A 23468-nucleotide genomic window follows, 5' to 3' on the forward strand; every position below is an offset into this window, starting at 1 on the left:
GGGACCGCCCGGGAAGCCGAGTCGCGTAAGCAGGCGTCAGGTCACGTGACTCCCAGTTTAGGGTGGTACCTGCGTCTGTGGGCGGGAAATTCGCTTTTTCCTGAGTGGCCTCGCTCCTTTCCCTCGTGGGTTCGGAGTAAGGGAGCGGAAGTGCCAGGTAGGACTCTTTGGGTGTCGGAAAGAAATACGTCTGTTAGTAGCGGGAGGTGGTTTCTTGTTGGTTGGAGAGCAAGGCTAGGCCCTTGCGCGGTAGAAAGGCATTGCGGCGTTGGCTAGGCCGGGGCCGTGACATTGAGTCAATGACTGGGTTGTGAGCCTGGGCTCCGCCTCTAGCTTTCGAGACCATAGGATCCAGAATTGGAAGGGATTTTAAAGATCCTTTAAGGCTAAGGAGTAGCCTTTAGTAGGTGGTTGAGAGTCTCCCTGAAAGGTACGTGCGAGTCGTGGCCCGGTAGCTCCTGGATTTAACTGGTTTGAATGTTGTACAACTTTTAAGGTTCCTCGATTGACTGTTATAACTTTTTACTTTCATTTAATATTTTGTTTGATTTTATTTATCCAACCCCTTTACCAGGAGAGGCAAAGCCATCTACAAACTCTTCCTACCCTTTCTAACTTCGCCTCCTCACTCCTCATCTTTACATTCCCACCAGGGGGTCCCCAGATGTTTAGGAATAGATAGATCTCAGGTTATGATTAGAAGAAGGCAGGGCCTCCGCACCCCAAATGCCTCCTTCTCCGTCTGGTCTTCTTGGAGTCTATTGTATTTCTTCTGTCTGTTTGCACTGCAGTCAATTAGCAGTATTTATTGAGCATTTGTATTGGGGAGCACTGGAAGGGGATGCAAAGAAGTGAAGGAAAATCTAGCTTTCTGGAGCCTAAGTGAAGGCATCAGTATGAACCAGGTAAATTACAATGCAAGTAGTACTCAATTGTTGAATGGATTGGGTTGTTTGAGCTGCACAGTGGCCTTGGTGTGGCAGTAATTGGTAATTGTTTTAGCCTTGGATTATAACCGAATGTAAATCTTCATCTGCAATTGTAAAGTCTGTTGACAACAGGTTTTGATTGCTTTCTTGTTATACAGTCGGTGACCTTGTGATTCCTAAAGGTTTTTTAACCCTGTATATAATACTCCCCTTTAGGCCCAAACAAACCAGTAAATAAAACCACCTGCTGGCCTGTAGTTTGTTAGAGGAATGGGATAGAAGGATGTTTTTCCCATTTTAGAAATTGCTCTCAGCTGTACTTCAGAATTAGGGCTAATCAGAAGGTAGATACGACGTTATGGAGGAATGAGTGATATTAGAGGCTGTATAGGAAATAGTGGGAGCCATCATCATAGGATTTTAGATTAGAGCAGAAAGGTACTTTAGAGGTCAACAATCCAACTCTCTTATTTTATAGATGAGAAAGAGGTAGGCCTGTTAATGGAGGATCTGAAACTTTTTTTGCCTTTTTAAGATATAGCAATAGTTATAAATTGTGAAGGAAATCAGAGAAGTTGAGTAAAGTTGCAGACCTGGAATTTCCACTGAGCCTGCTACTCATTCTACTGCACTATGCTGCCCCATCTTTGTTACAGTGCTTATCTATCATAACCCTTAGGGGTAGTATCTTTCTTTCCCAAAAGCCTGATGTCCTCTTTAATCTTAGCCTAGTGATAATAACAAAATGGACTTCTTGGGCAGGTCCTGACCGAAACACTTCTTTCCTGACACAGCATTCTTTCTCTGACCTAAGCAGATCAGGTTAGGATCTGGAGGTCCCATCTTCAATGAAAGTAATGGCCAAGTCTTTGCTTTCCTCAGGCCTCAAGCATAATTCTGATTCTCCTCTTTCCTAACCCCAGCAGACAGGCTTCTCCCAGTGGCCAAACTTTGTGTTTGATCTGTGGGCAGATGATTTCTAAAAACAGAAGGGCATTGCTGATGAAGCTAACTGTCAATCCCTCTGTCTATCGGTTTGGAGACCGGCCCGTTCCTGCGGGATTGTAATAAAGAAGTTTTTCTGTTCCTAAATTTGAGAGACCTCTGACTTTTTTTTAATTAATTGCTGGCGGGTGGTCTCACCCGACACAAATGAGAATGTGCATGTGGCGTTTTTGAAACTTAAAGCACAACGTAAATGTTAGTTGCTATCATTATTTCCGTTAGTATCTTTAGAATGAAGTTACAGCAGGAATATATAGAAGAACCTGATGAATTTTGTGACTTTTACTCCATATTGTCGTATAGCTTTACAGTTTATACCAGTTACTGTCTCACAATGTAAAGGATACCTCTTTACGTGCAGCCCTGCCATATTGAATTAAAAAAAAATTTATTGATGTATTTTTTTATCATTAAAATTTCCTCCAGGATCTCCCCCTTCCCTTCCCATACAATAAATAATATTTTTTATAGACAAAAAAAGGAAAAAAAAATCCACACAAACCAATCGGTTCATTGAAAAAAATCTAATCTAATACCTCTGCTAAAGGGTATTTTAAGACTCCTCCAGTCCAGAGCCATGCTTGTTATTTGCCATTGGAGTTTCATTTTTGATTTTTTTTTGATGGCTCTCTATGTTTATGTTGCAGTTAGTATCTATTATTTTATTGGCTCTGCTTCTCTTTACCTTAGCTCATATAGATCTTTCTAGGTTTCTCTGTAGTTATTGTGATTATCATTTCTTTTTTTTGGGGGGGGGGGGATCATTTATTTGATAGTTTTAGTTTTCAGCATTGATTTTCACAAGAGTTTGAATTACAAATTTTCTCCCCATTTCTACCCTCCCCCCACTCCAAGATAGCATTTATTCTGGTTGCTCTGTTCCCCAGTCAGCCCTCCCTACTGTCACCCCACTCCCCCACATCCCCTTTTCCCTTACTTTCTTTTAGGGCAAGATAGATTTCTATGCCCCATTGCTTGTATGTCTTATTTCCTAGTTGCATGCAAAACTTTTTTTTTTTTTTTTGAACATCCGTTTTTAAAACTTTGAGCTCCAAACTCTCTCCCCTCCTCCCTCCCAACCCACCCTCCCTAAGAAGGCAAGCAATTCAACACAGGCCATATGCGTATCATTATGTAAAACCCTTCCACAACACTCATGTTGTGAAAGACTAACTATATTTTGCTCCTTTCTATCCTATCCCCCTTTATCCAGTTTTCTCCCTTGACCCTGTCCCTTTTCAAAAGTGTTTGCTTTTGATTACCTCCTCCCCCATCTGCCCTCCCTTCTATCGTTCCCCCCTTTTTTTAATCACCTTCCTCCTCCTTTCCTGTAGAGTAAGATACCCAATTGAGTGTGTATATTATTCCCTACTCAGGTCAAATCCGATGAGAGCAAGATTCACTCATTCCCCCTCACCTGCCCCCTCTTCTCTTCCTACAGAACTGCTTTTTCTTGCCACTTTTATGTGAGATCATTTACCCCATTCTATCTCTCCCTTTCTCCCTCTCTCAATATATTCGTCTCTCATCCCTTAATTCGATTTTTTTTTTTAGATATCATCCCTTCATATTCAACTCACCTTGTGTCCTCTGTGTGTGTGTATATATATGTGTATGTATGTGTGTAATATATATGTGTGTGTATATATGTATATATACACACATATATATACACACATACATACATATGTATATTCCCTTCAGCTACCCTAATACTGAGGTCTCATGAATTATACACATCATCTTTCCATGTAGGAATGTAAACAAAACAGTTCAATTTTAGTCCCTTATGATTTCTCTTGTTTACCTTTTCATGCTTCTCTTGATTCTTGTGTTTGAAAGTCAGATTTTCTGTTCAGCTCTGGTCTTTTCACTGAGAAAGCTTGAAAGGCCTCTGTTTTATTGAAAGTCCATAGTTTGCCTTGGAGCATGATACTCAGTTTTGCTGGGTAGGTGATTCTTGGTTTTAATCCTAGCTTCACTGACCTCCAGAATATCATATTCCAAGCCCTTCAATCCCTTAATGTAGAAGCTGCTAGATCTTGTATTATCCTGATTGTGTTTCCACAATACTCAAGTTGTTTCTTTCTGGCTGCTTGCAGTATTTTCTCCTTGATCTGGGAGCTCTGGAATTTTAATATTCCTAAGAGTTTTCTTTTTGGGATCTTTTTCAGGAGGCGATAAGTGGATTCTTTCAATTTCTATTTTACCCTCTGGCTCTAGAATATCAGGGCAATTCTCCTTGATAATTTCTTGAAAGATGATGTCTAGGCTCTTTTTTTTGTCATTAGCTTCCACTTGCTCCAATCCAATTTTTAAGGTAGTATTTTCTTCAGTGGTCTTTTGGACCTCCTTTTCCATTGGGCCAATTCTGCCTTTCAAGGCATTCTTCTCCTCACTGGCTTTTTGGAGCTCTTTTGCCATTTGAGTTAGTCTATTTTTTTTTTTTTTTTGCTTTTTGGCAGGGCAATCGGGGTTAAGTGACTTGCCCAAGGTCACACAGCTAGTATATGTGTCAAGTGTCTGAGGTCGAATTTGAACTCAGGTCCTCCTGACTCCAGGGCCGGTGCTCTACTCACTGCGCCATCTAGCTGCCCCTAGTCTATTTTTTAAGGTGTTACTTTCTTTAGTGTTTTTTTTGGGTCTCCTTTAGCAAGTCATTGACTTGTTTTTCATGGTTTTCTAACATCACTCTCATTTCTCTTCCCAATTTCTCTTCTACTTCTCTAACTTGCTTTTCCAAATCCTTTTTGAGCTGTTCCATGGCCTGAAACCAGTTCATGTATTTCTTGGAGGCTCTTTGACTTTGTTGACTTCTTCTGGCTGTGTGTTTTGGTCTTCTTTGTCACCAAAGAGTGATTATCATTTCTTACAGTACAGTAATATTGCATTCATGTACTGCATTTTGTTTAGCTATTCTACAATTGATGGGCATCTACTTTGTTTTGAATTCTTTGCTTTCACAAGAAGTGATATAAAAGTTTTTTAGTGTACATAGGGACTTTCTTCTTATCAGTGACCTCTTTGGGATATTAGCCTAATATGGCAATCTCTGGGTCAAAAGGCACAGACATTTTAGTCATTTAATTTGCATAATTCCAAATTGCTTTCCAAAATGATTGTACTGATATATTGATCCACTGATAAGGCATTAGTATTTCTATCTTATTCCAACTCCAACATTAACTATTCCTGTCTTTTTTCTTTCTCACTTTTCAAGTTGTGAGGTAAATGAAACTCCAGAGTTGTTTTGATTTGTATTTCATTTGTTATTCATAATTTGAATAATTCTTTCATGTAGTTCTTAGTAGATTGCAGTTATTTTTGAGGTGTTTGTTTATATCTTTTGATCATTTATGTGTTGGAAATTGCTTTTGGTTATATATATCTGATAATTGTTTACATGTACCAAAAACCCTTATTAGAAAAACTTGATACCAAGATTTTTTCCCCATATCACTACTTCCCTTGTCCTAGGTGCATTCATTTTGTTTCGTGGAAGTCTTTAGTTTTGTGTAAACAAAATTATCTATTTTACCTTTTGTAATTGACTCTGTCCCTTTTTTGGTTAAAAATACATTTCCTTCCCATAGTTGGGAGATGTACATGATTTGCTTCTCTTCTAATTTTTTTGGCATGATCTTTGATATTAAAGTTATATATTAATTTAGAATGTAATGTGGAATAGAATGTAAAGCGTTGATCTGAGACTAATTTTTGCTAGTCCACCTTCTAGTTTTCCCAGCAGTTTTTATCATGTAGGGAGTTTTTGGCTAAGTAATTTGTTTTCTGGTTTGTCAGACACTGATTTATTGAATTCTACAGTGTCGTATTGAGTTATTATTATTTTTTGTTATTTCAGGCAATATAATAGTTGTAGGGAATGTGACTTTGTAGCTGAAAGAGAACTCCCTCATTTTATAAATGAGGAACCTGAGGGGAAGTGAATCACCCGAGGGCACACAGGTAGCATTTCCAAGTTTTTTGATTTGTCCATTTTTTTAATCATTAAGGATTTTGAACATCTTTTCATGTAGTTCTTGTCTTTTCTTCAAAAATTGTTTATGACCTTTGGCCATTCCTCTTTGGGGAGTGTGAATTATTTTATATCTGTGTATGAGTTCCTTATATATTCTAGAAGACAAATCTTTTTTGGGGGGGGGGCAGGGCAATTGGGGTTAAATGACTTGCCCAAGGTCACATAGCTACTAAGTGTGTCAAGTATCTGAGGCCGAATTTGAACTCAGGTCCTCCTGACTCCAGGGCCGGTGCTCTACTCACTGCGCTACCTAGCCGCCCCGGAAGACAGATTTTTATCAGATACAGTCTTAACAAATCTGTTTTCCTTCACTCTTTCGAGATCATGTCCAGGAGCTAAACCCTCTGAACTTCACTGCTCAAGCAGGTAGACAGGAAGGAGCAAGGCAGGGTTTGCTCCCCAGCAGAGGCTGGAGCCTGAGCCTCCCCATATCGTACCCGTGCCGGCGGGCGTCCTAGCACTCTCCATATTCGCTGTGCTAAGTGGCGCAGTGGATAGAGCCCAGGATCAGGAGTTGGGAAGATACTACTGATTTCAAATCTGGCCTCAGACATTTATTAGCTCTGGGAATCTGGGCAAGTCACTTAACCCTGTTGATTTCAGTTTCCTCATCTGTGAAATGGGCCGGAGAAGGAAATGGCAAACCACTCTGGTGTCTTTGCCAAGAAAACCCCAAATGGGGTCACTAAGAGTCGGAAGGGACGGAAAACGACGGAACTACGACGACCGCTTCCCTCTAGGCCCCGCCGGTCTTAGCACCCGCCCTGCCCCCTACCCTCCCAGTTCTCAGTCCCGCCCATCGGCCGGGTAAGCCCCGGTTTAGTCTGTCCCCGCCCCGGCAGGACTCATCCCTTCTTCACTTGGCGCGCGCTCTTGGCGGGAAGGCAGCTGGAGCAGGGAGAGGATGGCGGCGTCCCGGGAGTCTGTCCAGGTGTGGAGTTTTGAGGTTGAGAGCAAGTCGGGAGTTGGACTGCAGAAACCGGAATGGGGGAGGGTGGGGAGAGGGAGACCCCGGCTTATAGGTAGGCGGGATCTCCTTGGGCTTGACTGACGGTGCTGGACTGCCGCTTGTGAGGCCCCAGGGTAAAGGAGAGACTTGTCCAGGCTTGCAGCTTTGTTGACTGGCTTCCTGCTCTCTGGACTCCTCTGCTGATGTTAAATGTGCTTGCTAATTTCATGCTTTCCTTAAGTTACACCAGACCTGTTCAGAAGCTGGTGGCATACATAGTATTGGCATTGCGTGGGAGAAAGGGGCCTGTGGGAGAGACAGCTATGGCGAGGCCTTGTTAAATGCAGGCTAATGCATACTCAGATTTTAGGAAATGCACCAGCAGATACTGAGTTATTACATAGCTCAAGCAAAGGACTTTGTGAGGAAGATCAGATTGTAACACTTTGCATTTCTTATTGAACTAATAGGTGAATGAATCTAAACCCTCCCAGAGCGTAATTGGCTCATCTCTGACACCACAGCAGACTATAATTTTACAGAAGCAAGCTCAAGTACTCCTTTTTCCATTTGTTGTCAAAAAGAACAAACAGGGCCAAATAATGAGCCCTCAAAATCTATCAGAAGATAATTCTAACGATGAAGAGAAGCCTAAAGTAAAAAGGAAACACAGAGAACTTGGAACTCCAGCAATAAAAGCTATGTTTCCCAAAGAAGAATACAGTCAGACAGAACCAAGTGTTGTGATACCCAGGAATACTAAAAATGTGTTGTCTCTCAGCAATGAAATGCAAAGCAACCAGGATGGAGATGGTGAAGAAAATGAAACAGCTGATATGGTAAGTATCCCAGTTTGAGAACTATCTTGTCAGTTTTACTGATTGATTTATATAATGAAAATGTTACCTTTTGCTTTTAAAATTTGAAATTTTGGTGAATTTAATAAATTATAAGCATTAAGTGTGGCAGAAGCACTGGATTTTGAATCCAAAGACCTAAATCTAAACAAACTTATGGCCTTGGGCAAGGTACTACTTCTTTTCTCTAGTCCTCAGTATCCTTATTTGTAAAATCAGGCAGCTGGACTAGATGATCTCTAAGACTCCTTTCTAGCTCTAAATCCTATGACCTAAGTACCTAGAGAAGAGGGCTAAGCCACGTATTTCATTTGAAGTTAACTGATAATTTTTTCAAATACCTCATTGGCCTGAAATAGCTTTCAATTTTTTGTATGGTACAATGAAAGGAATACTTCTGTGGAAAGTCACTCACTTGCTATGTAATCTTGGGCAAGTCAGCTTGACCCTCTTGATCTCAGTTTGTTCAACTGTTAAATAAGGGAGGTGCCAGTCTGTATATGATCTTGCAAGTTCTTTAAGCTTTAATATTCTCTAGTTCTAATATAGACATTTTTTCAGTTTAAAAACTTATATTTTTCATTTTATACTTGTAGCATATCATTTGAAGACTAAAAATTCTGTCAATGCATCTTGAACATCCCTAGTATATATTCTTAATGTGCAAGAGTCACTATCCTTTAATGAAAAGCATGAAGGAAAGAAAAATTGTTACTAATTGTACAGATGCTGTGCTTAAAACATCTGTTTAACATAGCTGGCACTTTCCAAGGTTTTAAAGAGTTTTACTTACATCCTCATTTGGTCCTCACAAAAATTCTCTGGTAGGTACTATGGGTAGTATTGTTCTTTATATATTTTACAGGTGAAGAAACTGGGGTTCTGGGAGGTTAAATAATTTGCTCAAGCATGGCCACACAGCTGATGGACATCAGAGGCAAAATTTGAACCCAGGTCTCTCCTAACTCCAAGGCTACTTCTTTTCTCAATATGCCACATTGCCTCAAAAAACGTTTATTATGTGCATACTATGTGTGCCAGGCCTTGTGCTTGTGAAAATATAAAGACAAAATTAGGATCTTCCCTTGGCAAACTTGGATCATGGTAATGAAGAGAAGATGAAGTAGGGCAAAAATAAATATTAAGCCTTATTGCTGATTCTGCGTACAGTGTTCTCCTGGTTCTGCTCACTTCACTTTCATACATGTGATATCGTGCAAAACATATTTCCATATTAGCCATTTTGTAAAAGAAAACACACACACACCCAAATAGAGTAAGGAGTTTACAACTTAATAGGATGTGAGCTATGTATACATGTTAATACAACTTAGAAAAGCATATAAGAAAGGTCAAACAAGCATGAAATACTGGCTTGGAAAGGATCTCTCCTATTATTAGAGAGGCCTCATGGATGAGGTAATAATATCTAATCTAGATCATATACACATACAGATATCCTTATGTGTGCATATGTGTGTGTGTGTGTGTGTTTGGTGTGTTGTGTTCCTGGATAGAATATAAGCTCATTGACTTCCCTTTTTTTGTCTTTGTATCCTCAGTACTAGCACAGTGCCTGGCACATAGTGCTTAATAAATGCTTGTTAATTGACTGGTTCTTAATGATATGTGGTATTTCTTTAAACAAGATACTTTAACAAGAGCTAACCTAAACATTTTCCCCCTTTGTCCTTTGTTGCCTTCACTTAAAATTGTAAATATAGCTGTTCAGTATCTGAACAAGTAAAGGCAACAAGTGTTCATAAATGTCATCTTTGTTAATAGTTTTCAAGGACATTTCACACTGTTTTGGAAATCTACAGAGACATTTACAAGACTTAGGGTGCTATAAAACATTTCATGGAATTGCCAAGACTGGGATATATAACAACATCTTGACTGGTTGGCAGTTTCCTCGTATACATCATTGAATGAATGGGAGGTGATGTTCAAAAGAAGGGTTGGTGACCTATGTGGAATTAAGTTGCTGTCTTTGTAAGGTATGATTGTTGGGAACTGTACTTAAAAGATATTTTTTTTTCCATAGGATGGTTCAACAGAGTTATCAGCTTATGAGAAGAAGAGGCTAAAAAACATATCAGAAAATGCTGAATTTTTTGCTTCACTTCATTTGGTGGAGGTTTGTATAGATTCTCAATTTAACGAGAAAATACACAAATTCCATCCTTTTGTGAAATGACTGCTGTGGTAATCTAATTTCATGTTATGCCTTAAACAGTCAGAGTTGAGGATAAAATATACCATGAAAAGTAGGGTTTGGGCTTACTGGGAAGAAACTGTCTTCTAGTCAGGATGTCTTCTTAAGGTAGGGAGGAGGACCTATGGTAGTATGTATGTTCAGGGTTGAGTTGTGATAGCCACTGTTCTACTGTTGGATCTTTAGACTACCTTATTTTGGATAAGGAGGGGAATGTTCCTTAGGGACAGCAAATGTAGTTTAGTCAAAGTATTCTTAAGCCCTTATTCTTAAGCATTCTCTCCAGATTGCTAATCTTATAGAGCCCTTCTGCTCTCCTCCCTAGCTCTGCCATGGGAAGAATTTCATTATTATGTATTAAAACTACATCATTATGCCTCACTTCTAGATCCTCCCTGCCTCATAGAGTGAGGGGTAAACTTTGGCTTTCTGGTGGGCACGTCATTGCCCTTAGTGGACCTATATGCTAAAGTCATTGATTTTAACTCTTGGACAGAGACATTTCTTTTTCCTTAATAAATAAGGTTCTCTAGGTAGTTGATCCAGAGTGATCTCTCCCCTTTGGCCAATCCTTTGGAAGCTTAAGTATGATGGTAGGAACTTATGACTTTTCTACATTCTCTATTTGGATCTGAGTTGTAGTTTTTTTTTTTTCCCGTTATACCTTGTTCACTGTAGACTCTCCAGCCAGTTAAATTCCTGGGCTGAACATGCCAAGAAGAAATGTGTTCTAGAGTATGGGTACATGTTTTGTAGCAATATTTCACGCTGTAGTGTCCAAGAAGAAATGTTTTACTGAATTATTGGCATCAGTGTTAAGTGTAATCTGGAGTGTGAATTTTAGGGGATTTATTGATTTCTTTCTTTAAATACAGCTTCCAGTTGTATTTAAATGTTTGATTAGGAATGATTAACTACTTGGGATTTATATGAGGAATGTATGAATAGTTTGAGACGGAAATTTGAAGCAAAATTGATAGCCATTGCAAATTGAAGATCAGAAAACAGTTCTGAAGATGCAGATCAGATAAAGCATTTCTATAGAAGCTATACTTTTAATGTGTTAAGTCAGTGGAAGATATGATTGGACTTATGAAAGCTTAATGAACAGAACTTTTTAGTAAAAATATATCTTCTTTAGACTCAGTTATTGAATCTAATAAATGGTAGATCTAATACCAGCCTTGTAGTGTCTGTTACCAGAAAATAAATGCAGTTGACAAAACAAGGCCTCACTGTCATTAAGGTACATGTAAAATCTCTCTTTGGGTACTGCTCCTTGAGAATAATATCACAACATAAACATTCTTTATTTCTTATTGCTGCTAATACTGTGTCTTCTAATCTGTTAGACACTTAGTAAATATTAGTTCAATGGAAGGAAGGAACCAAGCATTTATTAAATATCTACTACATGTCAGGCACTGTGCTAAGCACTTTACAAATATCTCATTTGATCCTCACAACAACCCTGGGAGGTAGGTGCTATCATAACCCCATTTTAGATTTAAGGAAACTGAGGCAGGCAGAGATTAAGTGACTTGTCCTATGTCATACAAGTAAGAAGTAGCTGAAGCTGGATTTGAATTCAGGTCTTCCTGCCTCTAGTCCCAGCTCTCTATCCTCTCCACCTAGCTGCTGCTATTCAGGTCACTTTAACTCTGTCAGATTCTTTATTTGTAAAATAGAGATAATTCTACTACTGACCTCACAAGGTAATTGTGAGAAAAGCACTTTATAAGCTGTCTCTATTTATCTCTATCAGAAAAGTGTTATTGAACAATGTGTTTATGGTAAAGCATATTACCGTAATGTTTTTACATATGTATTTTGGATATTTTACAGACAGCTGCAAGATTACGTGAAATGATAACTAAAAAGCCATCTCATGGAATCAAGAGGTAAAGTCATATTTGGGTCTCTGATTCTTCGAGTCTGGTATATTGTAGAATAGGTAGTTAAAAGACTTGAGAAAGTAGCATCAAACAGACTGGAAACTCTTGAACTGAGTTGAGGCACTTGGAGGGACCCTGGAGGAAAGTCACCCTTGGAGAGGCAGTATGTTTCAATGGAAAGAGCACTTGATTTGGAGTCAGGGCCTGGTTTTAAACTCTGTCTCTGTCAGGCTATTATCCCTTCACACCTGTGCTGCTGCAGTAATCTAGTTGGTTTTTCTGCCTTCTCCATTCTGTCCTACACAGCTGCCAAATAGAGAATTCCTAAAGTAAAGTCTGACCTTGTCATTCCTCTAATCAAAAAACTTTGGTGGCTCCCTATTGCTCCTGGAATAAAAAACAGGCTCCTTTATTTAGCATTTACAAGCCCTTTACAATCTGGGTCTAGGAGGCAGTATGGTACTGTGGAAAGAGCAAAACATCTGGGTTTTAATCTTTGTTCTGCCACTTAATACCTGTGTGATTTTGGTCAAGTCTCTTTGAGCCTCATTTCCTCCTCTGTAAAACTGAGAGAGTTGGATTCGTTGGTCATTAAGGTTTCTTCCAGCTCTATGTTTATGATCCTGTTGTCCAAACTCCCATTTGCCTATTCTCTGTTCTACCCAAGTGTCCTTGAACTTGGCACTCTGCCTTCAACTCTAAGCGCTGGTACCAGTTGTCACCCAAGTGTGGAATGTTCTCTGCTCTTCTGTCTCTTGGAATCTTAGTTTCATTTGCATTTCTACTAAAGAGCCACCTTCACAGATCCTCTGAATTATTCTCGCTGTCATGTTCCTCTCCCCCCTCCCTCCCCAATCAGTTACTTTGTATAAACTTATTTGTAGATTCCATCCAGTAGCATGTAAGCAGCTGGCCTAGGGTCTATGTTCATTTTTGTCTGAGTGTTCCTAGCATAGTGCTTGGCTGATAAAATGTTTCTGAATTGAAAGGAGCTTACCTTTTACAGAGGAGATACAGCGTGAAAATAGGTAAGGGGTCTTCATTATCTAAGGATACATGTTGCATTATACATTATCCAAGGATTTAAAGTAAATCTTAAAATAGGAACCAGCACTTCATAGTAAATAATTAGAAAAAATGTTTGATTGGTACTTGATCTTGAAAAATAATATTAAAATTATAAAAATAAGATTTTTATTTTGTATTTAATAAAATTTAGGTGACAACTGCAAGTATTCATCAATTTTCACATTAAAGAATGAATGAAGTATTGACTTTTTTGGTATAATTTCCCTAACAAAATTGTATGATAGCCATGATAGAATGTCCTTTACTTTACCTTTGACTTTAGCAGCAAGATAATAGGGGTGTTATTGTTGCAAAAATAATCAAGGTCTTCATCAATTTTCTAAGGGCCTTTCTTAATCTTTTTTATTAAATTAAAATTTTCCCTCAATCTTTTCCCCTACCTCCTTCTGGTTTCAGCAAAGAATCTCTTAATCTTTGGGTATTTGAATCATTCTCTTAGAACATTTTTAGTTAACCAAAAAGTTGTTGACCCTTGGCCTGGTGGTTGGGATTAATAGTTAAAGGGGAGGGGAATATTTGAGGGAAGACAAATTTTGTAAGTGGTTTTCTTATAATAAAACTTTTGTCATAGTTGGCAGTATGAGAAAGACTTGGCTTAATTCTGGTCTCTGATGCAATGCTGTCAAGTCACTTATTTTCTCAGTATTCTAAATGCAGTGGTAGAGGGAGTTTTATCATTAGGAATTCCGTATATCATTAGAGTTCAAGGTCTGGATGAAATAGCGGTAAGAATTTAGATAACAAATATTTGGATAGTGAGGTAACATGTGGTAATCATATGAGGGGAAAGAGAGCGCTAATAGCTAAGGGATCTGAGAAGTTTTCCTATAATACGTAACATGAGCTGAGGCCTACTGGAATCTGGGGGTTCTAAGAGGTGGCGGTGAGGAAAGAGTTCATTCTAGGCTCAGGGACCAACAAAGGTAGGGAGCTTAGAGTTGAAGAGAAAGTAGACTGACTGGTTTGCTGGGAACATAAGAGTACACAAAGAAGTGTTTTATGCAATAAACCTGAAAAAAAGGTAGATTGGAACGAGTTTCTGTGACTCTCATTGTTCAGCTGAGGAAGGCAAGAGAGAGCTACTCAGTATTCTTGGGCAGGGGAATGTCCCTCCCATGCACGTGCTCAGGCACTTTAGCATGATTATTTTGGGAATTGTGTGGAGGATGGATTAGAGAGGGTAGAGACTGGAAGTCTGGAGTCCAGTTAGGTTCTTGGTATAGTCTGTGTGAGAGTACATTTGACACGGAGTTAACTGTAACGTTGACTGATTGGATAGAGGGAACTGATGTAAGAGGTGTTGTGGAGGCAAAATCAACAAGATTTGGGAACTAACTGGATTTAGGAGGTCAGGGAGAGGAAAGAGTTGATCACTCCCAAATTCTGACTTTGGCTGGCTGTCCCTGTGACCTACAGTGCTTTGTCCCTCTTAGTTTCCCTGACTTGCTTCGAAACTCTGTTCAAACTCTACCTTCCTCTGGAGAACTCCTACTTACTAGTGTTTTTCCTTCAGATTGCCTTCTGTCTAGTCTGCTTTGTATATCTCTTGTATGTATCTAGTGATTTACCTGTTGCTTCACCTATTAGAATATAAGGGCCTAAAAGGCAGGGAACTGCTTGGCTTCTTTGTAGTGCTCAGTACTGTACCTGGTGCATACACAGTAAGAGCTTAATAAATGTTTGACTGATAAGTAGATGTCCAGGAACTCCAGTGAGAGACTAGGGCTGGAGATATAGATCTGGGAGGAAAATGAAAAAGCAAATCATTCTTCAAGTGCTGAGAGTATTTAATTTTAAGAGTAAAGTTCACCATGGGTCAAGGAGATAAAATTGTCGTAAGTGAATTCAGAACGAATGACTAGCCAAAGCTAAGAAAGGGGGGGGTACCGAAGAAACTAAGAATCTAAGCCTTTGCCAAAAGTTTGCTTATACATGATCAAAGGTGACAGGTTCCATTTTCCTTTAGGATCATAGAACCTCAGTATTGGAAGAGACACCATCTAGTTCCATTCATATCCATGTGAACAGCTTCTTTACAGCATGGCTGCAAATGGTGTCAATCCTTTGCTTAAAGACCTCAAGTAAGGGAGCCAGTACTTCCCAACACCACAGCCTGTTCCACTTTTGCATGATTCTAATTAAAGAGCTTTAGAGAGTGTTAGAGTTTTCCTGTGCATCAAATTTAACTCTGCCTCTTTGCAAATTCTACCTTTATTCCTGTTTCTGTGCCCTGAAGCGAAGGCTAATCCCTCTTCCAAGTGATAGTCCTTCAGATACTTGAAGACAGCTGTTTTGCCCTTTCAGATCCCTTCTCTAGGCTAAACATTTTTAGCTCATCCTTATATGGCCTTGGCATGAACTGGAAGCTCTTCACCAACCTCTTTACCCTCTTCTAGACACTCTCCAGCTTTTCAGTTTCCTCCCTAAAATGGCTATGATAGAAAAACTGCTTTATTTGGAGTCAGACTCTGGGTTCAGATTCTGCCTCTTCATTACCTGTGTGATGTCTGACAAGTCATTTAACTTCTTTGGACCTCAGTTTACTCATTTATATAAAATGGTGGCTTCAGACTAAAGTCCTTCTCTGTTCTTAATCTGTGTTCTTTGATTAGAATTATTCTGACGTGAGCAGAGCACAGTGTTAGGACCAGTTTCCTAATCCATTGTAGCTATGCTACAATGTAGCCCAAGGTTTTACTAATTTACTTGGCTTCCAGATCCATAATGAATTTATAATTCACTAAAACTCCCATATCTTTTCAGACAAATCAGTGTCTAGCCATGCACAATCCTTATCTTGTTTTTGCCAGTTTTTTAAAACTTAGTGTAAATGTACACTTTTATATTTTATGTCATTTTTATAGTTCCTCATATTTCATCTTGTATATCAGTGTTCTAGCTTGTCAGGCAGGACCTTTTTGAGTCCTGACTGTTAGTTATCCTTCACAGTTTTGTATTGTCTCCAAATTTAATAAGCTGGCTATTTGTACTCTTATCTAAGTTTTGAGTCAAAGTGCCAAAAAGCATAGACTCAGGCACAGATCACTTGGATGCTCCACTGGAGACCTTTGAGGTTAACCTAGAAAATTCATTAATTGCTATGACTTAGGTTCAGCCATTCAACCAATTTCAGATCCACCTAATTGTACTGTTGTTTGTCTTTCGTCTTTTCCATAAGAAGGGTACAAGAATCTTGGTAAATGCTTTGTTAAACTCTAGGTAAATTATATCTACAGTGTTTCTCTGATCTACCAGTCTAGTCACCCATCAGAAAGGGAAATGAGATTAGTCTGGTCTGACTTTTCTTGATGAAACCATGCTGACTCTTTATGATCACTGCTTCATTTTCTAGCTATTCACTAATTTCAGTAATACATTCTAATAACATGGGTTTTGTCAGGAATTGAAATCCAGCTCCCTGACCTCTCATTTGCAGCCTCCAGCCTCTTCTCATTTTTGAAGATTGAATCAACATTTTTCCTTCTCAGTTCCTGTGATGTTTCTCCTGTTGGCAAAGATGACTAACTTGCAGTGACTCAGCATTCATGTCTGCTGGTTCAGTTTCCTAGGATGGTGTTCATTTGGGTTAGGTGACTCTAAATTCATCTGGGGAAGCTAGGTACTCTCTTACTATTTAATTACTTACTAGCTTGGGCAGCAATTTCTGAATAACCCTTTTAGGTTTGTCCTTTCCAGTCTGATCGTTCTAATTTGCAGAAAAAGCAAAACAAAATAAAGAATTGAACAACTCCATCTACTCTCTGTTGTTGATTATCTTTGTCCCATCCACTCAGCAGCGGTTTTTTTCCCTTTGAGCTTTCTCTTTTCTCCAGTAGAGCTTAAAAGAAAAAAGGAAACCATTTTTATGTCCTTAGCTTTCTTCCCTAGCTCTAGCTCACCTTGAGCTTTAGCACACTTGACATTCTCTCAGGTCTTTTCCATGTTTTTACTTTACTTTTATTTCTCTTGTTACCTGCTTTTGCTTCTATTTGCTGTACTTATTTTTTTGGTTTTGTTTTTCTTAATCTAGGATGATGTGTTCCCTGTGAATCTGTATTGAGAGGGAAAGAAGAGAGAATAAGCACTTTTTATAGCCATGCCAAGACTGGCCAGCTGTCCCTCATGCCTAGAATGCTAAGTGAATGTCTTCACCTCCACCTTAGGTTCCCTAAGCACCTTACAATATCTCATTTGATCCTAACAACAACTCTGTGAGGTTGGTGCTGTTATTATCCCCATTTTACAGTTGAGAAAACTGAGGCAAACAGAGGTCAAGTAACTTGCCCAGGGTCACACAGCTAGTAAGCGTCAGCTGGATTTGAACTCGGGTCTTACCAACTCCAGCGGTCTATCTGTTGTGCTACTTATAGCTGATCTTTTTTTAGAGATGTCCTCTTTTTACTTCTCATTAGAATTAATTCTATTGGTGTATTCAGAATTTCATTCTTGAGAACTCCCCATTTCTCTTCAGCTGACCTTTCCTGTAGAATTTTAGTCCATGGGATCCTATTGGTTCTTTCTCTGAACTTCTTGAAATCTACAATTTAGGGTATATATCAGACCCTGCCCAGCTCTCCTATCTTTTATCACAAATCCTGAGATGTATTGATCCCTTCTTTATGAGGTTCCCCAGGTATACTTATTTTGCACAAAGGAAAATTCTTTTCTTTTAACCTCATCTAGTTAGCTCTAAAAGACTGTTTCTCCCTGGATTCATTGGTACTGGGTGACAGAATGTGGATGAATCAGGTACATTTATACTATTAGAAAAGCAGAAGCACTGTTCTATGGATAGCTACTCTGTAGCATTACTTTTTGTATAAGGAGAAAAACAGTTTTCATTAGAGGCTAAGCTTGTTGATTTCTTTACAGTACCAACAAATAGAATTTGTTAATTTATTTCTGAACTAATATAGACTGTAGTTATGTTTGTAGTCATGGAAATTAAATTCAAAGTTGTTAGTTGATTGCCATGCTTTCTCTCACGTTGGTAATAGTAAAGTTATGCTATAAGTTAACGTGGACTTTTAATTCCTTTAGAAAGAAGCCAAAGAAGGCAGAAGATGAGATTGTTTGTCGAAGATCCATGAGGTTATTAAAAATAGACCCATCAGGAGTCCCACTACCAGATCCTTCACCACAGCCTGACTCAGTAGTTGATCAATATGTAAGAGTGACAGTGCAAAGTAGAATACACTAACAACAACAAAAAGAACCTTAAAACTCTTTAGGCTTTTGAACTATAGTTAAATGTTCAGAATTAACTAATGTGGATCAGAATTAGAATTTGTATTAGATAGGATTGGATTTGTACTGAAGTTGGCTTTTGTAGGCTCATGTAAGAAATGAATTATGTCATTTGTTTAATTGTGTGTAAGAGGAATATCCATCTGTTTAAGGGGGTGTACTTTTTTAAGTTTCATAAATATACTCAAATTGAATGAACATAAGGTAAAAACTAATGTTAGTTGGGTGTGTTTACTCGGTAACACTTGATTAGCTGTATTCCATTTACTTATGTACTTGAAAGTAATAAAAATACATTTTACCTTCGTATTCAAAAATGAAGACTTCACAAATTCAAGGAGCTCTTATTTGTAAAACACTTAGCATAGTGCCTGGCACATAGTAGGTGCTATATAAATGCTCATTGCTTTCCCTCCCTTTCCCTTAACAGAGTTGCTTTTTAAAGCTAGTTAATAGTAACGTGGTCATGAATTTAAATAGATAAATAACAGATAAGTGCTAGGCATGGTGGCACATACCTGTAATCCCTTGCCACTGGGGAGGATGAGGTTAGTGGGTTGCTTGAGCTCAGTTGTTCTGAGATGCGGTAGGGCTAAGGCCAATTGGATATCTGTAGTGTCTGACTGCAGAGTAGTGAGCTTGGGAGGTGGGTGGGGGACACCATATTGCCTAGGGAGGAGTGAACCAGCCTAGGTTGGAATCTGATCAGGTCAAAGCTTCTATTGTTATAAACAGAGGGATTGGACCCATTAGTGTGGCTGCTGTGCTTTCAGCCTGAGTGAGATAGGGAAACCTAGTATCCAAAGGAAAAAAATAAGAAAGAAAATAAATGAAAAAAAAAACATAGATGGGGAAGCTGATAATAATTCCAGCTGCCCTTGAGAACCCCAAATTATTTTGTAACTTGGGCTGTCAGAAAATGTCTGTTGAATCAAAGTTGATTTCTCCCGAACTATCTATAATGCTGGCAGTAATCCAAGATTATAGACTAAGCTGATTGGCAAGGAGAGAGGCAAGAAAGGACAAAGGAATTAAAGAGGGGATGAAGTAAAAGTGAAGGGTAGAGGGGAACACAGAGGGAAAGAAAATTGAAGAGAAACGGTATAGGAGGGAGAGGGAAAGAGAATCTGTTTGGCTTTGATCCATCTGCTACTTTATTTTTCCTTGCAATACCAGTGTATAACCTAAATTTTTTTTCCAATTACATGTAAAATTTTTTAATACTTGTTTTTAAATTTTTTTGAGTTCCAAATTCTCTCCTTCCCTTCCTCCCTCATTTGTATGACTTTTAAAAAAGTAGTGTCTATTATATAGAGCGGTTAAATTATATATGCTTTGTCTCTTACTGGAATGGTGAGCATTTGCCTGTAGAAAAAAAGCTGAGGGTTGTTCATAATAAGGTGGTAGTGACATTTCCTCTCACATTTGTCTTTTCAGTGTCATAGACTTTTTTCTTCTCTTAGCTTTTAGACCATATTCCTAAATTGAGAAGGAATTATATTGTAAGAGAACAACTTTAGTGAGTTTCAGGATAAGGTATTGTACTCTTGCAATATAATTATTGAAAGTGTTTTATTTTTATTTCGGGGTATCACATTCCATATTTTTTCCTCTGATATAAGAAGTTGGCCCTACCTTTTCAAAAAGCCAGTTAACTGCTCTTTGAATTAGTTACTTGATATGAAGGAGCTGTCCAAGGGACTAGGACTATGGGGAAACTTCAGTTAATGATTTCTATTTAGTTTCGTTAGACCACATTATAAGCTTTAAATGCTTTGTAAGTGCCCGGTAGGTATTTATTAAGTTTGGTTTTCTAGATGTTCATACAGCTTATGTGGTTAAGCACTTTACCCTTAGGAAGTAGTTTATATGTTCTGTGTTTTCATAGGTGAACTTGATTCTTTTATTTTCTGGAGCATTCAATAAGAGATAAGCTTCATCAAGATTATGGACTAAGGGTTACAAACAAAGGGATGTGTAACAGTGAATGTTGTATGAAAGGTTTTAAAGCCTCAAAGAAAAACTTCTCTGTTTTTTTCCTAACAGACTCGCTTACCTCCTGGACCTTTGGAAATGATACCTGAAAATCAGACTAGTGAAAATGAAATGTTTAAAGGAGTTTTGCAGATGTGGATGAAAATAAGCCAGGTATCATTTTTAGAACTTTTAACTGTTGTTGTTTTTAGTATATTAAAGAGGTAGTTGGAATAAATGCATTATCTTATTGCTCTGATTTCTTTCTAATATTGCAGCCAAGAAAAAAGATTTCAAAGCAGTTATCTAATAAGAAAAGGTAAATTTAAATTTTTTTTTTGTTTTAAATAGAAATATTTTGAAATTTTAAATGAATTTCTCCTTTCAGTTACGAAGCAAGTTTGACTGGTATGGTCATTAGCGAAGAAACTGTCTGCAAAGTTACCAGAAGCAGAATATACTCCATGGCTATTCATCCATCAGAAACTAGGACATTGGTGGCAGCTGGGGACAAGCTTGGCCAAGTCGGACTATGGGATTTGGTAAACTATTTCTATTTTTTATTTGAAAATGAGAAAGTAGAATCAGAAAGTGGAAAAAAATATCCTAGACCTGTGTGTTATAAATATTAACATTTTTAATTGAATCTTATGATTGCAAGTTGCATTATTCAGATCTCAGAGGGTAAATCACTTTTGCTTAGCCTCACTGTTATTTTGATACTTTGATGCAACATAAAGAACAGTGGATTTTAGATCAGCGGACCTGGGTGAAAAGCCAGCACATTCATTTGCTGCATTTGTTACATTGGGCAAATCATTTCAACTCTCTGGGCCTCAGTGTCCTTGTAAAATGAATGGATTTGACTATATGGAAGGTCCCTTCCAATTCTAAATCTCTGATCCTATAACCTGGAACATCATTGGTGTATTAGATAGCAACAGCATACTAAAGAATTGATTAAGTGATTCTGAAGTTATTTTGAAAATAGAAATTATAATATTTGTAAACAAGTGGCACTATTTTTCTCAGAATATGGTGTAATATAAGTTGTGTACTAGAGTAATTTTTTTCTACTTAAGTCAAGCAACATTTATTAAAGGCCTACCATGTAGCAGATACTGTTGTGCTAAGCACTGAGGATAAGAAAAAAAGGCAAAAAGAATCCCTGCCTTCAGGGAGCTCACAGTCTAATAGGGGAATACAACATGCAGATAACACAAACAAGTGCATAAACAAGATATGTGTGTGTGTATATACATATATATGCATATAGTCGAATTGGAAATAATTACAGAGGGAAGGTACTAACATTAAGTAGGACTAGGAAAGATTTCTTGTAAAAGGTGGAATTTTAGCTGAGACTTGAGGAAAGCCAAGTGGTACATTTTCTTTTTAAAGGGAAAAAATAAAAAGGTCTTTTTTTTTTTTTTTTTTTTTGCTGTGCCTTGGAATGAGGGTTCTAATCCCCTTCCTCTAACCTGGTATCTGCCTCTTGGACATTTTCACTTGGATGACAATTTCATAGTGATATCAAACTCAGCTAGACTCATCGTCTCCACCCCAAATAAGCTCCATTTTCCAGTTTCATTGTTTTATTTTCTTAGTTACCTAAGCTTGAAACCGTAGTCAGTTGGGCTTCTTTATCTCAGGTCCTCTTTCAGTATCTATTCATTAAGTCCTTTTGATTCTTCCTTTAAAAGGATCTATTTGGTTTTCTTAGTTGAGGTTCTTTTGATTTCAGGCCTGGAATATTTTAGCAGCCTCTAAACAGTGGTGGGTTTTTTTTTGTTTTGTTTTCTTTTACTACCAGTGTCTCCCTTCTTCAGTTTATTTTGTATAAAACTGCCAAAATAATCTCATAGGAGGTCTTACCATGTCAACTCCTGCAGAAGAATCTTTAGCAGCTCCCTATCCCCAAACTTCTCAGCTTGGCATTGAAAGCCCTTCACAGTCTGACTCCAAACATTACCAGGTTTATTGCACGCTATGCCTCGTCACTCTTTGTCTCAGGAAAACTAGCCTCCATGCTATTCCCTGGGCCCAGCAGTCTGTCTCTTAGCTGCCTTTGTATATTCTCCATGCCTGAAACACTCTCCCTACTGGCCTTCCTGCCTTAGAATTTTACTTTCTTCCAAGGTACTGTACTTGGTGATCCCTCCAACACAGTTGTCCTTTTCTATGGGAACCCTTTCCTGATTTCCCCCTAAGCATTAGTGCTCTCTCCTTTCTTAAATTATAAATTATCTTATATTTATTAATCTATGTGCATGTTGCTTCAAAATAGAATTTAAGTGCCTTGAAGGCAGGGACTGTTCTTCCATTTCACCTTAGTTTGTCCTGTACCTACCATGGTGTCTTGTGCTACTTAATAAGTACTTGGTTGAGTGAGTGCTTTTGCCACCTAATCCATCAGAAACATTGCTTTCTTTATGTTTCCATTTCTTGCTTAAAAAGCACCATAATGGTGCTTTACTGCTCATTTTTGTGAAAGAACATTTTATTGATATCTTTAACACCACTCTCAGTGTCTCCCCACTCAGTGTCCCCAGGGACAAATAGAAAATAATATTTTTAAAGGAAAAAAAGACAATCAGTGACACTGATACATTGGAAAAGGCTGAAAATTATGCAGTGAACCACCCCTGTGGACCTCCCACCCCTGCAAAGGAGTGGGGTTGGGGTGTGTCTTCTCACATTTCTCTGAAGTCATGCGTGTTCTTTAAATGCACAACATTCACCTTTGATTGTTTTGTGGTTCTTTCCATATACATTGTAGTCATTATGTGTATTGTTTTTTTGGCACTGCTTACTGTACTCTGCATTAGATCATGCAAATCTTTTCATGCTCTTGTGTTCATTTATATTTGCCTTTCTGATAGCAGAGTGATAGTGCATTAGATTCTTATACTACAATTTGTTTAACCATTCCTTAATCAATGGGCACCTACTTTGTTTTCAGTTTTTGCTACCAGGAAAAGCACTACTTTAAATATGTTGTTGTTTAGGAATGTTTTTTTATCAGTGACCTTCTTGGTATATAACTATGTAGTAGGTCAGAGGGTGTGGTCATTTTAATCACTTTATTTGTATAACTGTTTCCCAGAATGGGTGTACTGATCCACAACTCCTCCAATAATGCACTAATGTGTTGTCTTCCCAAACATTCCCAACATTGACTATTTCCATATTTTTTCATCTTTGCTAATTTGTTGCTTATTAATTTATTTCAGACTTTTTAGTTGGACATTGATGCTTCATTTTTA

General features: G+C 38.3%; 1 protein-coding gene across 3 annotated transcripts in view; it reads left to right on the forward strand.

The window, feature by feature from the left end:
- The first annotated feature begins 98 nt into the window (after window positions 1-98).
- Window positions 99-23468, forward strand: part of WDR76 (WD repeat domain 76) — a 48610-nt gene continuing 25240 nt past the window's right edge. Inside the window, exons 1-8 of one of the 3 annotated variants that reach the window (XM_036735797.1) lie at window positions 99-157; window positions 7393-7761; window positions 9827-9919; window positions 11843-11898; window positions 18022-18148; window positions 20275-20376; window positions 20481-20521; window positions 20591-20744. In XM_036735797.1, the coding sequence (XP_036591692.1) occupies window positions 7525-7761; window positions 9827-9919; window positions 11843-11898; window positions 18022-18148; window positions 20275-20376; window positions 20481-20521; window positions 20591-20744 (810 nt within the window). In that variant the 5' untranslated portion in view covers window positions 99-157; window positions 7393-7524. Of the gene's footprint in view, window positions 158-6805; window positions 6905-7392; window positions 7762-9826; window positions 9920-11842; window positions 11899-18021; window positions 18149-20274; window positions 20377-20480; window positions 20522-20590; window positions 20745-23468 lie in introns of those variants that run through there. The other 2 variants (XM_036735795.1, XM_036735796.1) reach the window with 2 other exon arrangements.

The sequence above is a fragment of the Trichosurus vulpecula genome, chromosome 8 (assembly GCF_011100635.1).
Source record: "Trichosurus vulpecula isolate mTriVul1 chromosome 8, mTriVul1.pri, whole genome shotgun sequence".
NCBI lineage: Eukaryota > Metazoa > Chordata > Mammalia > Diprotodontia > Phalangeridae > Trichosurus > Trichosurus vulpecula.